Source organism: Pseudonaja textilis, chromosome 11, assembly GCF_049901715.1.
Source record: "Pseudonaja textilis isolate UNSWEBS1 chromosome 11, rPseTex1.2, whole genome shotgun sequence".
Classification (NCBI taxonomy): Eukaryota; Metazoa; Chordata; class Lepidosauria; order Squamata; family Elapidae; genus Pseudonaja; species Pseudonaja textilis.
In genome coordinates, this window is record NC_142000.1 from 1,409,519 (window position 1) to 1,426,599 (window position 17,081).

Below are 17,081 nucleotides of genomic sequence, written 5' to 3' on the forward strand. Positions count from 1 at the left end.
GACCTACGTCTTCCATGCTCTATTTTCCACAGAGCCAAACACTCAGAAGCTGCGTATTTAAGAGCTTGAACTGCGAGTCTTCAAGCATGGCGTTTATTAACTGGCTTTCCTGAATTTTAAAACCACCCTCCTCCTTCAGAAACAAAACTTTTGAGACATGATACAAGTTCTGACAGGGATTTAAACAGGCCATGTGTCCTCAGGGTCGCCGAGGGAACGACCAGCTGTCCTTTGGGGCGAGGACAATTAATGTGTCTTTTTAGCAAGCTCCATCGGTGGGACTTTTGTGGATCCCCAGCTGAGGAGGGCCAGCCAGACCAAGAAGGGGATTGATTTCTCCGATTATGGGAAGAAGAGGCAGCAACAACACAACAATCAGAGACAGCAGGAAGTCCTGGGTTCCAGCAGGGAGAAGGAGCGGAGCAGCCCTGGGGACTCTTAACTGGTGGAGAGGAGAAGAAGAAGACCCTCCTCGACTGTTGCTAGATGGAAATATTTCAGGTCCAAAACCAAGAAGGATCCATGGTGAGTTTTCCAAGCTGAATTCTTTATTCATGCCTATCGATAAAATTTTGCCAGATGAGCAGTCTACCACTTGTATCTACTGTATGATCTGGGAACTACTAGGGAGGGGCGGACTTCAACCTCTTTCCCTCACACGTAACATCCCTACCAAGTTGCTCTTATTCCTCGGAAATGCACCCCTCCCGCCTGGGGAATCCACCTCCTTATTACATTCCATCCCATCATAAGAGTAAAAAAACTGAAATAACTGAACATGAGCATTCTCATTTCCTCCAGCACATAACATTAGAAGACAGTTAGAAATGGCAGATGACGGATAAAAGAGGGAGAAGGCACCACGGAGGTGCAGAGCCGTCTCCAGCACAATTGTTTCACTTCCGTTGGGCACAGCTTCAGCACAGAGAGGTTCTTCTCCATTACTTGAGCCGGTTGCACCTTCCCCCCTTTCCTCATGCACCTGCCTGTATACTTCGGTTTCAGTAAGAGATCTGACAAAGTAGACCACAACCTACTTCTTGGCAAGCTAGAAAAATATAGGATAAACAGCATCGCCACCAGATGGAATTGTAACTGGCTGACAAACCACACTCAGTGTGTAGCCCTCAATGGAACTACATCTACGTGGAGGGAAGTAAGTAGTGGGGTACTTCAAGGTTCTGTCTGAGGCCCAGTATTCTTCAATTTCATAAACAATTTGGATGAGAGAATAGAAGGGGAACTCATCAAATTAACAGACAACACCAAGCTGGCAGGAATAGCCAACACCTCAGAAGATAGGCTGAAGATCCAGATGGATCTTGACAGACCTGAACACTGGGCCCTATCCAACAAAGTGGAATTCAATGGTGAGAAAAGTGAGGTTTTACATTTAGGCAAGAAAAACTGAATGTACAGGTACAGATTAGGTGCAACTTGCTCAATAGCAGTAATTGCAGGAGGGATCTTGAAGTCCCAGTGGACATTCACTTAAATATGAGCCAGCAATGTGCTGCAGCCACTCAAAATGCCGATACAATCTTGGGCTGCCTTAAGAGAAGATCATATGAAATGTTAGTACTGCTCTATAATGCCTTGGTAAGACCACACTTGGGACATTGCATCCAGTTTTGGTCATCATATTATTAAAAAAATGTAGAGACTCTGCAAACAGTGCAGAGAAAAGCAACAAAGCTAATTAGGAGACTGGAGGCTAAAACATAAGAACAGTTGCTGGAACTGGGTATGTCTGGACTAGTGGAAAGAAGAACTAGGGGTAACAGAGCCGTGTTCCAGTATTCGAGGGGCTGCCCCAAAGAAGACGGGGTCAAGCTATTTTCCAAAGCACCAGGAGGCAGGAATGAAGCAATGGATGGAAACTAATCAAGGAGAGAAACAACCTAGAACTTTCCTGACAGTGAGAAAAAATTACCAACCATTGGAATGACTTGCCTTCAGAAGTTGTGGGTGCTTCATCACTGGGAGTTTTTAAGAAGAGATAATTTAGGAATAATTTAGGAATAGTTTAGGATCTCCTGCTGGTGCAGAAGACCTCCAAGGTCCCATCCAACTTGATTGTTCTGTTACGGTGTTACTGCATCCAGTTCTGGTCACGATACAAGAAAGACTGCACAGAAGAGCAAAAACGATATTTAGGGGATGGAGGCTAAAACGTACAATGGAAGGTTGTGGGAACTGGGCATGTTTAACAAATAGAAGGACTGGGGTGACATGACAGCAGTTGTCCAATAGTTAAGGGGCTGCCACAAAAAAGGGGGAATCTGTCTATTCTCCAAAGCCCCTGAGAGCAGGACAAGAAGTAACAGATAGAAATCTATCACGGAGAGACCCAACCAGAATTAAGGAGAAATTTCCTATTAATCAGGCTTGCCTCCCAAAGTTGTGGGTGCTCTTAACAGTTGAGGTTTTTAAGAAGAGATTTGTCTAGAATCATAGGGGTTGTCTAGAATTTGTCTAGAATCATAGGGGTTCCTGCTGGGCAGTGGGGTGGACTAGAAGACCTCCAAGGTCCCTTCCAACTCTCTTATTCTGTACACTCAGGGGCTGGATTCACACAAGTCTGGAGCCAGCAATCACACAACGTGCTAGGCCAGGAGACGAAAGTCAATATTGGCCTGATTTCCTGTGACTTGAGCGTATAGAAAGTGTGAAGCTTGTTGGTTTCGGGTCTGTGCTTCAATGGTAACCAGGAAAGGGCTTGTTTTGTTGTCAAATGTGACTGTGAAACTCGGATGGCCTGGCATTTGCCCAGCAGCAGCTAAGGAATTACTTCACCGGACAGTTGACAAACCAGAAGGGTCACATCTGAGACTCCAACCCACGAAACCCAGTCAAATATCTGGCATTGCTTTCCTCCTGCACATACTTTGAATACCTTAAACAAGAAAGGAAGCTCCCAGTTTAGCCAGGAATGTTCTTGAGAGCAAAGGACGTGAATCTTCTCTGCTCCATGATGGGACTCATTCCCCTCTGACCTCCTCATTTCAGGCATTTTCTTCAGAACTTCGAAGAACCTTCCAGAGCCCCTCCGGCCGTGTTCTGAGCAACCCAAACTGCGCCAAGAATGGCAGGCAGGGCAGGATCCAGCCAAATGGTGGCCTTCGTCCCCCTCTTGAGTGTTTGAGAAGGGGACAGCCGCCCTAGAAGGAAAGGGGAGAGACAAGAGACCCAGCTGGGGGGCTCCAAAGGGCCAGTCAGAGTCACCTTTTCCGACTGACTCCTTTTCCTGGGCTAGAGAGAAGGGCTTCCCCACCGCTTGTGCCCATGTTATCTGTGGCTGCTCCGTGTTTGTCAGAGAGGGTGTGTGTGTGTTTGTGTCAAAATGGGCGAGTTGCCCAATAGCCTAAACTGGATTCAAGCCGAGTCATTTGGGGTTCAGGGTGTGGTGTGAACCAGGCCACAGACTGAATCATAATGGAGCTATGCACAGGCTTTGGGGCTGAGTGATGGGCAGTTCACTTTGCACAGACTCGGGCCACCAGCACGTCGGGTCCCTTCCTCGGATTCGGGGGCCGGAGCTTGTTCGGGAGGCCGGGGAGAGCGAGGCAGCGGTCGGCAAGGAGGTTTGCGCAGGGGGCAAGTGGGCGGCGGGGGGTTCCCCGAAGGGGCGGCCGGGCCTCCCGGGGCTGGAGCGTCAAAGGCAGCCGGGTGGAGGCCGCGCGGGCTTCGAGGAGACCCCAACTGGCCCCTTCTCGGCCCTCTCGGGACGGCGGCGCAGTTCGGCCACGGCCGTCGGGCTGGGGTGGCGCCTGACTCCGGCTACTCCCCGGGCGGCCGTCGCGCCCCGTCCCGCGGCGCCCTCGGAGAAGCCCCAGGCGGCCCCGGAGCCCTCTCGGGCACCCTCCGGCCTGGCCCCGCGGGGAGGGGGGGAGGCTCGCGGGCGGGGCGGCCCGGCGCCTCTTCAAGAGCCCCGGCGCGCGCGGCCAGGTGAGCCGGGCGGGCGGGAGCCGTTGCTCCGTCCCTGGAGCCGCCGCGCCGCCCCTCGCGGCCTCGCCCAGCTGGAGTCAGGGGCTTCTTCCTCGGCGCCGCCGCCGCCGCCTCCTCCGCTCCCCGCGGGCCCCTCCGGAGCAGCCCCGGCCCAGGCGGAGCGGCCTTGGGGGCCGGAACGGCGCCTCCTCCGCCTCCTGCGCCCCGCCCCGCTCGACAACCGGCCCGGCGGCATTGCTGGCGTTCCAGGCGGGCCGCCCGGCATGAGCGGCGGTTTCGGGCCAGCCGGGCGGCCGCGGAGCCTCTCGGGCCGGGCAGACAAAGGTGCGGCGGCCGAGCCCAGCTCCGCTTCCCCGGTCGGCCGAGCGGGCCTCGGCGGGGCCGCTGCGGAGAGGCACGTGGCCTGGCGCGTCCTTGGCAGCTGCTCGCCCTTCGCTGCCGGTGAGTCGCCCGGATCGGCTCCGGGGAAGCGGCGGCCGCTCGGCCCTCGCGCGCGGCTTCTCGGCAGGCCGGCCCGGCGCTGGATGGGCAGCCGCAGCCTTGGCGGGTTCGGCCTCTCTGCGGCTCCCGAGCGAGGGCGGGGCGGAGGGGAGGCCCGGGGGCGCGAGGGAAGGGCCGCTTGCGGGGCGGAGGGTCCAGGGAAGCGGCGGTGAGGAGCCTGCCGGGGCCTCCCCGTCGCCCCCCCGCTAGCCAACTGCCTCCCCCGGGAAGCCGCCGCCGCCGCGCCGCCTGCGTCTTCACGGGGCACGGACGGAAGGGGGGAGCCGGGCGCTCGTGACGGGTCTGGGCCGCTGCCCGGTTGGCGCTTTCGGCGCCTTGGCCGCCTCTCGTGGTTGTCCGGGTGGTTAAGGCTGCTGAGCTGCTGACAGGAGCCGCGGGGAGCCTGGTGGGGTCGGCGGGCCTGCGCGCCCCGAGGCCGCTGCGCTCCTCTCCACCCGGCAGTCGTGCCATCGTAATGCATCTCCTTTGGGTCTCCAGAAGGGCATCTGGAGGGTCCCTCGCTGTTTCTCGATGGGAGAATTGGCCGGAAAGGGCGGCGGCCGGAGGGGCTGCGCGGAGAGGAAAGCGTCCAGCCTTTTCGTTAGCAGGAAAGGCCAGCGAGGGGGACCCGGTGGGGGCATCTGGTCACGGCCAAGGCCGGCAAGGTGGACAGGGGAAAGCAGCCTCTTCTCTGGCAGTGCCGGATTGGCTTCCAGGCCATTCCGTCCTCAGTGAAAGAAGGGCCATCCTCCCATTCCCCCCCCGGGGCTTTGCATCCTTGGGGTGGCCGTCGATCTGGGTTGAATAACAGAATAGCAGAGCTGGAAGGGACCTTGGAGGTCTTCTAGTCCAACCCCCTGCTCAAGCAGGAGACCCTAGACCAGTGGTGGCTAACCTTTTGGGGCTCCCATGCCAAAAATTGCATGTGCGCTTGCAGCACCCAGAAGGCAATGCACGCTGCCCCCTCACGCCCTTGTGCGCGCCACATCTCTGCACATGCATATGTGATCCCCCGTGCACCATGCATCTGTGCATGTGCGCATGCACACACATCTCCCGTGCAACCACACACATGCGCACCAGATACCCGACAATCAGCTGTTGGGCACATGGCGTGTGTGTGTGTGTGTGTGTGTGTGTGTGTGTGTGCAGTGAGGCTCTTCCAGGCGACCTCTCGCGTGCCAGCAGAAGTGGCTCTGCGTGCCATAGGTTCGCCATCACGGCCCTATAACCATTGCAGACAAATGATCACCTGATATCTTAATGCCTTGGTAAAACCACAGTTGGAATACGGCATCCAGTTTTGGTCACCATGATACAAAAAAGACGTTGAGACTCTGGAAAGAGTGCAAAGAAGATCAACAAAGATTATTAGGTGGCTGGAGGCTAAAATGTATGAAGAACATTTGCAGGAATTGGGTATGTCTACTCTAGTGAAAAGAAGGGGGGGAGGGGTGACATGATAGCACTGTTCCAATATTTGAGGGGCTGCCACTAAGAAGGGGGGGGGACTTATTACGAGAAGGCAGAACAAGAAGCAATGGTTGGAAACTAATCAAGGAGAGAACTTATCTAGAACCAACCTAGAACTTTCCTGACAGGACAATCAACCTGTGGAACCGCTTGCCTTCAGAAGTTGTGGGTGCTTCATCATCACTGGAGGCTTTGAAGAAGAGACTGGACATCCATTTGTCTGGAATGGTGTAGGGTTTCCTGTTTGAGGAGGGGGTTGGACTAGAAGACCTTTAAGGTTCGTTGCAGCTCTTTTATTCTGCAAGTTTGTTCCACTGCACTGAGAGGCAACTTGCGAGAGTCGAACAACAAATGCAACAATCTTGTGGCCATTGCTGTGTGTGTGTGTGTGTGTGTGTGTACACATTCCAGCGTCAAGGCCAGGTTGGATCTTGAGTGCAGGAGGTTGTCTCTCTTCTTTGTCTCTCTGAGTTCTCCTGGACACTGACCTGGTTCGACGGACCGGCCTTGTTGGGGACCAGCCAGCCCTTTGCCAGCCCTGTTTGTCTGAGGCTCTTTCCTTCCGCTTTGGGGAGGCTGATGCCGCTTTCAGAGGGCAGATTTCTCTCTGGTTGCTGCTCATGGCCTTCATTCTCTTGCAGAATCTTTGGCCTTCTGCCCAGTGGAGAATAAGGAAAAGGTTTTTTTTCGACCAGGTTCTTGGAGCCTATTAAGAGTATTTTATTTGGAACATTCAGGCTTTCTTTGCTAATAAAATGTAGGCAGCAAAAAATGCTCCGCTTACTGAGGCCAACTGCTTTTTCTGGGACTGCCAGTAAATGTGAATAAACTCTCACACCTTCCGCAGACCCAGCCACGGTGGCCTCTGGGCAGGCACCCTGGGGAGGAGGGGCAAAGGGCCTGGGTAACCCTGAGGCTCCGGCAGGGCAGGGAGCCAGGTGCTGAATCTGGTAGGAGGAGGAAAACAAGAGGCCACTCGGTGATGGAGAGAGAGGCTGTTGTGGTCAAACACACCTCAGGGCAGTGGGTACCTGGGAGTTGCCTTGGGAGAGCTAGAAGTTTAGGACCTCCCTCTGGTTCAAAGTACAGCAATGTGGTTACCGGGATTTATTTGCCAGGTAGCCCAAATCAAGTTGGGATTTAGAGAATGAGACTGGATGAAAGTAGTTGTGCTACCTTGAGAAGAAAAAAAACAACCATGTTTATTCCTAATGATGTATCTGTTTGTTACAAACATTTTATACCAGAAAGCTCAGAGTCCAAGTAATGAGAGAGAGAGAGCTTTTGGCAAAGGATCAACGGAATCGTTTCAGACAATGCCGTTGTCCGTGTCTCCTCTGCGTTGTGTAGGTGGGAGGATCAGGGCTGCCTGGCAATTCAGCTCTTTGAGGAGAGGGGCTGCCTAATCCTCCCCCCATCTGAGAAATACCACATCTGTTTGCAGCCTGTAAATAACCTGTGTGCCCAGGTAGATGGCCCATATGTTGACTCCCGATTTTATCTTCTAGTTCTCTGTTGATTGACGCCCTTCCTTCCTTTCTTCCATCCATCCATTTCCATCTTTCTTCCTTTCCCTCTCTCCCCCCTCCGCTGTCAAGGTCTAACTCTTGCCCTCCTCAGGCCCACTTTTCTCCTCCCAAGTCCAGCCAGCTCCCCCAGGAACTTCCCAAGTTTTGACAGGGGACCCTCCCCCCGCCAGACCCTCCCTCCTCTGATGAACTTACGCCAGAGACTCGGGCCCTGCCAGGGTTTCCTGGTGCAGCTCCTAGCAGGTTTTCTGGCTGTGTTTACCTCTGTCCCGTTTGGGTTCACCCCTTGGTGGTCCCCACCCCTTCCTGGGACTCCTTTAAGGACCGGGGTGGGGGGAGGCCAGAGGGCCGGGTGCTTTGGGGCAGCAGAGGGGGGGCCCTTATTACAGGCGGCAGTTGTTGCCGTCTGTTTTTAAGCCTTCACCAAGTGTTCTGCGTGGAGGTTCATTGGCTTTGGCTCATTTTAAAAACCACCCCACTCCTTGGGGGGGAGCAGCAGGGAAGCCCCCCCTCCCCCCCAGGGCCCTTCACCTGCTTTCTAGTGAATCTTAATCCCTTTGAATTGCTTTTCCAAGGCTTGCTGACAGCTCCCTGGCTTGCCTCCCCCTTCCTTTCGAGCCTTCTGTGCTCCTCCTGAGCCGGTCCCACCCACCATGGAAACAGCACTGCAGCTGAGGGCCAGGTGGGTCTCTAGAGCAGCCAAGGAGCCTGGCAGCACCTCTCCTCCTGGGCAGATTTTGTTGAATGGCCAGAGCTGGGGTGAAGGGGGCTACAGCTCCAGAAGGCCCCTGCTTTGACATCACGAGAGTTGTCAATGGGAAAAGGGGTGAGCTCTTTACTACAACTCTGAAGCACGCTGCTTGCAGGAGCCCCAGAACCGTCTCGATCAGAGCATCCGTGGCCTCATTTTGAGGAAAAGCTCCGCCAGGATAACTGGCTGGACCCACAGCTGGGAATTCCATTAGCAAGGCAGTCAAGTAGATGCATCAGGCTGACGCAGATAGGCTGCCATCCCAGGCTCCCGGCAGCTAAGTGGCGTGTTGTCTAGTGGCGTATTCTGAGTACAGATGAAGGTGCAGGATTCTGCAGAAAGCCCTGGGTGGGATCCAGCAGATCGACTTTCCCAGGCGGGGTCTGTCTGCTCCAGTTGAAAGTCCCCCTTATTTCCAGGACCCCAGCAGGGGCTTCCTCAGGGGCTGCCCTCCTTTAGAACAGCCTGCCCCCCGAGACGTGGAGGTCTCCAGTCTTTAGCCTTTGAGGGCTAATTTTGGGCACAGCTATTGGTGCTGGGAATCGCTGAGTAATATCACTACTCCTAAGTGTAATCTTCATTCATTGTATTGTCATTGTAAACAGATTGGAGTCCCTTGCACAGAGTGTTAAATGAGTCCCACAGATACACCTTTCCTTCTCCTTACCCATCAACCACACACTTTGCTGCTCAGGTGTGACATTAACTTTTTGAGTCCTTTTTTGCCCTCTCAGGTTCAGTCTGTTGCCAGATTTTGTCTTGTCATTACAAAAACCCTGCCGCTTTTTTCTGATCTTTCTTCAGCCCAACTCTTGCCCATAAGTGTGCCACAACTTCAGAATGCAAAGTTTGTTTGCCTCTCTTGAGCTGCAGTCCTTTGCTGCCTTCCTGGGCTTTGCTGTGTCTTGCACAGACTTGGTCTGCCCAACACTGTGGCGCTTCCTGGATGGCTCCTCCGTCTCTGTCGTCCTCCGCTCTGCCTTTCTTACTAGGCTGCCATTCCAAAGCGTCTCTTTTGGGCCTTCTGCCAAAGCTCCCCTTAGATGCAGTCCAGCAGTGCCTGGACTACAATGGTAGATGGTAACCCAAATATGTCAGATTATTTAGGCTTTTTTTCCCCTCCCCTTTGGTTGTTTCTCTAACTTAAAAGATCCATGTACAACGAATGTATTCTATCAATCATAACACCAACCACGTGATAGCACAAAGGTGAGAAATGGGGCAAGAATAATAGAATGGAACAATCAGAAAGGTTCTTCTCACCTCTTTGGGTTGTTACAGAAAAATATAATAAAGGCAAGGTGAATTTTATATATATATATATCTGTCCAATGTATGTGGCCGGGCATGATGCACAGGGGGGACTTCATATATGCCTTGGTTTTCCAGGTCAATTTTATATATGAAGTCCCCTGTGCATCATGCCCGGCCACATACATTGGACAGACCAATAGAAGAATAAGTACCTGCCTGGATGAACACAAAAATGCAGTAAAAAAGCTGGAACACACTTCCTCACTAGTCCAACACATGAAAGCCACAGGTCATAGCATCAACTTCAATGGCACCAAAACCCTAGCCACTATAGAAAACCCCAGCCACAGAATTATCAGAGAAGCCATAGAGATTGAAAAAAGACCTGAAAGCGTGAATAGAAGAGATAATTCCACCAGACTGTCAATTATTTGGAAGCTTGCACTCACAAACAAAAAAATCTCACACCACTAGCCAGGCAAACACCTGGGCACAAACAGATCCCCCCTGATACCTCCAGATCAAAGACACCCCAACCAGGCACCCAGATGAAACCTAGCTTCCTAACAAATGATAGCCGTCCATTTACTCGGAGCCAAGCTGCACTAAAGGCCTCCAATACAGGAACACAATGTTGCCAGCCAATCAAGACACAAAAAAGCCACAAAACAGACAGAAGATATTAGAAACACCAATCAAGCAGAACACAGCAAACTCCAAGACCAATAAACACAGACCAAGACTCCCAACCAATCAGGGTGAAGAAAAAACCATTCTGGCACAGCAGTAGGCAAGCCCCAAATTTAAAACTGAAACAACTGTAAAAGTCTGACTTACAGATGAACACAATACAGAAGCCTGATAATGGCAGATGAGATTCTGCCGAAACGTTGCTACAGAGAGAGAGAGAGAGAGAGAGAGAGAGAGGTCTTGGCATGTTCGGGTCTTTTCCCATGTAAAATTGAGAGTATGTAAGATTGAGAGTACTCTCAATCTTACATGGGAAAAGACCCGAACACGCCAAGACCTGCATACCTGTACCCTGAAATCTCCGTTCCTGAACTTTCAGCTCCTGGTTCCTTGTTCAGCTTTCCTGAGGAATGCTGAGAAAATCTGTATTGTCTGTTACTCAGCATCTCTTTGGGATAGTTGAAGACCTCTCCTCTCCTCCCCTCCCCTTCCCTCCAGGCTTAGCATACACAGGCCTGATAGTTTTTCCTCCCAGGTCCTTATATTTCCACCTGAAGTAAAGAGGAAAAGTAGAATGTAAAAAGAATGCAAACAACTCCTTTGCAAATGAATCTGAAAGGATTGGAACATCATCAAGCAGATCTAAGGAGAAGAAAAAAAGAATATTAAAACACATAGGGGCAGGTTACTTAGGGGATTGCCTCTCCCTGAGGCTGCCAGCTAATCCTACTAAGGTAGGTAGGTGGCTGTACCCCAGGCCCCCTCCCTTAAATATTGACCCCTGCTGGGGGCACAGGGCCTATTTTTAACTATGTTTTGTGGATTGCTGTGAGCAACCTGAAGTCTTGCTTTGAGGTAGGTGGCCATAACAGTCCTGTAAGTAAATAAGTAAATAAATGTTTTAGATAACATTGGATTATTCCAGAGAGTAACTATAACTACCATGTTTAAATATTTAATTTCTCTAAAACAATTACACATACACTAAAGAAAACCCTTTAAAGAAATAGAAAAGAGACAACTTTCAACAAACTAAAAATATAAATGAGGGGAAAAACTATTTTACTTTTTTCCTACCAGTATTCACTGGTTTACTAATAAATATATTGCTATCCTTTAATTATTAAGAAAATAATTACCTTTTCTAAAAGACATATTTCTGACAACCATTCCTTGACATCAGGAATAATGTCACTTCTCTGATTTCTTTTAGCAACTCCCATGCTCAATACAGACATAATTACTGAGAATCATATTCCAAAGCTTTGGTGTATAGTTCAACATTAACATTTTTAACATTTAAATTTTTTCCCATAAATCTTACATTAAGAAACTGTTCTCCCCAAAATATGGAAAGGTCCCATGACCACATGGTGTAGATCAGTGGAACTTAATTTTTTTTTACACCTGCCTAGTAAATCTGATGTCCATCCATAACACAAAATCTTTAAAAGTTTGTAACGAAACCACAAAAAGCTGATAATGTTATTTAAAAAGAAATGGCTGTAACATTTAAAAAGACAATGATATCAGGTAGTATCTCTGCCATGCAGCAAACAAATTTAATACATCATCATCATCATTCTAGCCATTGTCCATCTACTGCAGGATGAAGGTCTGTCCAACCTATTCAGTCCTGAGCTTTCTTTGGCCAATTGGACCCGCAATACTTACTGATGTCGTCGATCCATCTTGTTTCAGGTCTCTTTCTTGGAAGCTTTTTATCAAGTGGGATCCATTTTGTGACTGCCTCGTTCCACCTGCCATCAGTTCTTCTTGCTCTGTGACCGGCCCTTTTCCATTTCAATTCTTTGACTCTCTTGAGGGTATCGAATTCCGTACTTTGTTCTCTAATTTAACACGTGTAAGTTCTCTTTAACAGTGTAGTGAATAAAATAGAACAGTTTTCCTGAGTAGTTGTCAGGATTACAGCACAACGCAATCCCAGATTGAGAAGACTTTAGTTCAGCTTGTTGCTCTAAAATAAAATTACTTATTTTGTTTTACTTATTTTGGAACCCCAAATCACCTCAGACAGGCAGGTGTGACGCCTGCAGTAAAAGGTATCCAGGGCTTTTGCTGACTAACCGATTTTATGAAAAGGCCTGTTTTCATGAACTACAGCAGCTCCCTTCTTCAGGTGCTGCTCACAAAAGAAAAGGTGTGAGTTGTTATGACTGGTTTTTTTCCCCTAACACTACTCACTTCATGGTGAATCAGTGCATCTTGAGTAAGTGGCTCTATTCTTGACTTATTTTTGCTCTTCTGATAAACAGTGTTTCTCTCTCTGACTATTTTAGGCTGAAGAGTTAGGGATTTAGGACTGTGGGAAATCCCAAAGCAAAAGAGCCTGTAAGCTACTTTTAAATATTAATATGGTAAATGTAATATGGCTACACTGGGTTACAGAGCATTTATCTTTGATGAGATTTAATCAGAGCCATTGAGTGTTCTTCATTTTAAACTGCTGCGAATGAGGGAACAAGGATTTGCTGGAGCGTGACTTGAAGAGTCTCTTCTGAAATTGCAGTTCTGTGGTTGCCGGTTCATTTTCTGTAAGGGGCTGTGAGAAAGACCTTGAGAATCTGGGCCAAGAGACGCTGCCTGTGGAAGGCGCTGGGCGGCCATGAGGCTCCAGGGGAACGCTTCCTAAGTCCTTGAGCTGCAAAGGGGACGGTGGGAGAATTGAACTTTCAGACCTGCAAGATTCTGTTAATGTAGCCTTGTAATAAAGCGTCAGTTAGCTCACCTGGTGGTGTTTCCTGTCTGGTCTGGAAACCTGACCTTTGCTCCCAGTAATGCTTAGGGAGCTTTCCAAAAATGCAGCCTGGTCCTTGTCATTTGGGGGGTGGAATCTGGCCGGTGGGCATTCTGTGAGCGAGATGAAAGTTTTCCAGAACACAGTTGGAACCCGATATTCACAATACCCGGCAGTTTGCTCGTTGGCTTTCGTTAGTTCAACGCAACGTTGGGGGAATGCTCAGGTTTTATTCGTTTCCTTCTCCCGTTTAAGGCTAGCAGTGGGAAAACCAGAATTCTGGCCCCCTCCTAGGCATGGAACCTGGCTGGGTGCCAGTCACTTTCTCTCAGCCCTAAGGAAGAAGATACTGGCAAGCAAAGATTGTGCAAAGATTGCCAAGCTTCTCTTCTGGGCCCCTCTGGAAAAACTTGGTGTCACATTGTCTGCCTTCTCTTCTGGAAAGATGCCAATTTTAGGAACAGGTGGCCTATTTTGCTATGAGTTGGGTGGTTCTAGAAATAGAACAAATAGGTAAATAAAAATCTCACTCTGGAATCCTTTACAAAGTCTCAGGTGGAGGCCCTCAGGACCTGGTGATTGGTTTGTGTGTGGTGGCCTCTCAAGATGTCCCAGAGCATCTTCTACTCTGGCTGCCTCTTTAGGTGTCCATCCCAGAAGGTCACTGCAGGCCCAGTTAACTGCCTGTGCCCCTCCATCCCCCCCTCCCCTCCCCCAGTAAAGGCAGGTGCCTTCAGTTTCTGCACCGTCTCTGCCTTGAAGGCCTCTTGGCTCCTCTTCATTCCAACTGCTTCTCTGTTCCAAGCAGATTTAAAGGGATTCTTCAGGGCTTTGGGCTTCCCGTTGATCTCTTTTGCCATCTACAATCATCCTTGCTGCCCTTTCCTTTTTGACAAGCCCAAAACCACGGCAGACTTTTCCTGGAGGTTTGGCCTCTTTCGACTCTTTCCACTTCCAGAATGCACATTTCTCCTCAGCTTTTTCTGGCATGGCTGACCTCCCTCCACCGGGATCAGACCGGGCCTTTCTTCCATCCGGGAAGGCGCTTGTGAGAGCCTCTGTTGTTGTGGTTTCACTTAATCTCTTGGTACCTGCAAGAATTTGGCTCCCCGAGATGTCGTTGAAAGGATCCTAAACTGACAAACCTCTCTCGGAACTGATAGGGAGGAAAACAGCCTGTGAATTGAGGTGATGATGTTTTCCACTGATTAACAAGGAGTTGTTTAAGCCGGGGGAAAAATGAACTTTGTTGAACTTCACCTTGCTTTGTTCTTTTTAAAAGTACTTTCAGATAAGTGAACCTGTCCGAACAGCCGTTCTTGGGTGTGTGTGTGTGTTTAGTTTACTTTATTGTCATTGCACCTCGTACAATGAAATCGAACAGTGCACATCATAGCCATGAAAATAAACACGAACACACATCCTTCACCCTCCACACATTGAACCGGAAACCCCCAACACCACACCAACACTGCACTACACAGTAGAATTCAAAAGAGCTGCTGCCCTGGGATGGAAGCTGTTTTTCAGCCTGTTTGTCCTTGTTTTTATTGTCCTGTACCGTCTGCCAGATGGTCATAGTTCAAAAATAAGGAGGCCCAGGATGAGATGGATCTTTGAGAATGTTTTGAACTTTCTTAAGGCAGCGGGAGCTATAAAGCTCTTCCAAAGAGGGGAGAGGGCAACTAATGATCCTCTGGGCAATGACGTTAACCCTCTGGAGTGTTCCCCTATCTGCCCCTGTGCAATTGGCAAACCGTACAGGGGGGCAGCATGTTAACATGCTCTCTATGGTGCAGCGGGAGAAGGTCACCAGCAGTTTTTCATTCAGTTGTTGTCTTCTGAGAAATCTCAGGTAGTAGAATCACTGCTGGGCCCTTTTGACCAGGGCTGCAATGTGAGCCCCCCAGGTCAGGTCCTCTTTTAGGGTAACACCCAGAAACTTAAAACTGGTGTGTGTGTGTGTGCGTGCGCGCACAATAGGAATGACTTCAGGTTGTTGGCAGAACATGGAGACTCCTGTGATTGAGGAAGGTGTCTCTCAGGGTTGTTCAGGAATTGGGTCCTGCCAAAGCTGATACTGGCACCACTGAGCAGCCCATTTTATGGATGCCAGACAGTTGGGGCATCTGAGTTGGTCACCCTCCATCAGCCAGCTGGGCCCACCTTCATCCAGCTCACCTGCCAGCCAGGAAGAAGTGTGAAAGTTGGGTGAATTTGGATGAAAGAACCCGATTGCTGCAGGGGCTGCAGAGCGTTCTGAGCCTCGTGAGTGGCACCTGGGGAGCTCCTGAGGCTGGCTGCTTAACAGAGCAGGGCCTCTAAGGAGGAAAGGCCACGGGGAGAAGGGCTGGGTGAGACATCATCGGGTGCCTGTTGATAGATGAATACTGGATGGATGTTCCTTGGCTTATGAGCACCTACAGCCCCGTGGCCCAGATTGACTTCCTTGGGCGAAGAAGCCTGCAGTGCAGCTGAACTGGCCTTCATCTTGTCTCCCGTCTCCTGGGGTTTACGGTCTCCTATTGCTACACAGTCTGTTGTGGTTTGTCAGAGCTGTTGGACATCCATGAATATTAGCAAATGGCCTGAAACAACCAGCTGGACAGGAAAATGCCTCTTCTGGTGCTCCCTCTTGGCGTTGGCAGCGGGGAATGGCCAGCGGTGACTGGCTGGATGTTCCCTTCTCTTAGATCCCTCCTTCTCCCTGGCTGGGATGCCAAGGGGGGCTGCTGCAGGTGTTGCTTTTCAGGAAACCATGGGATGTGTGTGTGTGTGTGTGTGTGAACTCAAAAAAATATTTCTATGGTCTTTTTAGAGTTGCCAACAGAAAGTGAGGGGGGAGCAGTGGGCAACTTGTATTCCATAAATGTTTTCAAAGATAGTTTCTGGGTGACCGAAGTTTCTGCCGTGCAAAATTCTAACTGGAGAGCATGATGGATGACTCTGGGCTATGGATGTGTCCCATTGGAGAATATGAATTATGATACACCCAGGCAGTGCCAGCATGCCTAATAAATAAATATTTACGTTTAGGAAGTTTGGTTTGAGACTTACGATTTAAATGGGGGTAACTGCCGGAGCCCTGACAGTGTGTGTGTGTGTGTGTGTGTGTGTGTGTGTGTGTATTTCTAGCATTCTGTTCTTGAGAGACTTAACGAACAGGGGAGGAAACACCCTGGCAGACTCCTCCAGGGTGCCTGCAGCCAAGAGAGCCCCCTGCCCATAACTCAAAGGCTTGCATGTTGAATGGCTGGCTGGGAAGAGCCTTGGGCAGCCACTGCGAGGTCTGTGAGTCAGAGCGCAGGCTCACAGATTGCTCTCCAGGATCAGGGACTTCTTCTTCCTGACCTGCTTTAGGCTCCAAGGGGAAAAAGTGCTTCATTTCCAAAGCGCTTCTCTTGGCTGTGACAACACAGTGAGTCAGAAGAGGTTCCACCTTCAGCTGAAGATTTCTGTTTTGCCAGCAGCTCCACAGAGGTGCGCCAAACCAGCTGAAAGACGGAGATTGAGGGGCACCTTGGTAGCCACAGTAACACCGGACCGGTCGCTGCAGCACCCCAGAGCGGAAAGCTGAAGGCAGGAGGAACATGGAGAACACAGGTACTGAGGTGTGACTCGTGGGTCTTCCCGAACCTTTCAAGTTGCTGCTGGAGGTTCTGGTGGGAGAAACAGAACCTGCTCTCCAGCATCTCCAGAGGGTTAAGACTAATTGGACCATTGGAGTCCTTTGGGGCAACTCAGGACTGGCGCGTCTTTGGGCCCAGAGAGGTTCTAGGTGTAGGGAAATAACTTCTTGCCCCAAGTTTCATGCGTTGGAAGCATCCTTCAGAGAGGACATTGCTGAGATCCAAAGCCCTCCGATTTGTGGCTTATTGTTGCTGGTTTGAGCATCTTTTTCCGCTTTTCCGGAATGCACGGAAAACCCTTTTTGCTCTCCTGTCTCCCACTGTTCCACCTAGAGCAAAATCGGATGTGGACTGTCCACGGGGGAAAAAACCCGTCGTGGCTATGCTTGTTTTTTAACAGCTGTGACCATCTTGCCTTTTCCCACCAAATTCTGCAGCTCCAGGTGTCAGTCCCCATATTACCACCCCCCCCGACTGTTGCCTTCCAGCTGCCTCGGCAAGACTGGGTGGCCCCAGGGAGATTCTTGAGATCCCCTGCTGGAGGAGAGCCACATGGGCCGACCACACCC

General features: G+C 50.5%; 1 protein-coding gene across 29 annotated transcripts in view; it reads left to right on the top strand.

Moving 5' to 3' along the window:
• Window positions 1-3,643: 3,643 nt before the first annotated feature.
• KIFC3 (kinesin family member C3) overlaps window positions 3,644-17,081 on the top strand; it is a 42,949-nt gene continuing 29,511 nt past the window's right edge. For 4 of the 29 annotated variants that reach the window (XM_087940372.1, XM_026714385.2, XM_087940373.1 and 1 more), the window contains exon 1: window positions 4,182-4,389. In XM_087940372.1, coding sequence (XP_087796498.1) covers window positions 4,212-4,389 — 178 coding nt within the window. In that variant the 5' untranslated portion in view covers window positions 4,182-4,211. Of the gene's footprint in view, window positions 4,390-16,350; window positions 16,487-17,081 lie in introns of all 29 variants that reach the window. The other 25 variants (XM_087940389.1, XM_087940387.1, XM_087940393.1 and 22 more) reach the window with 20 other exon arrangements.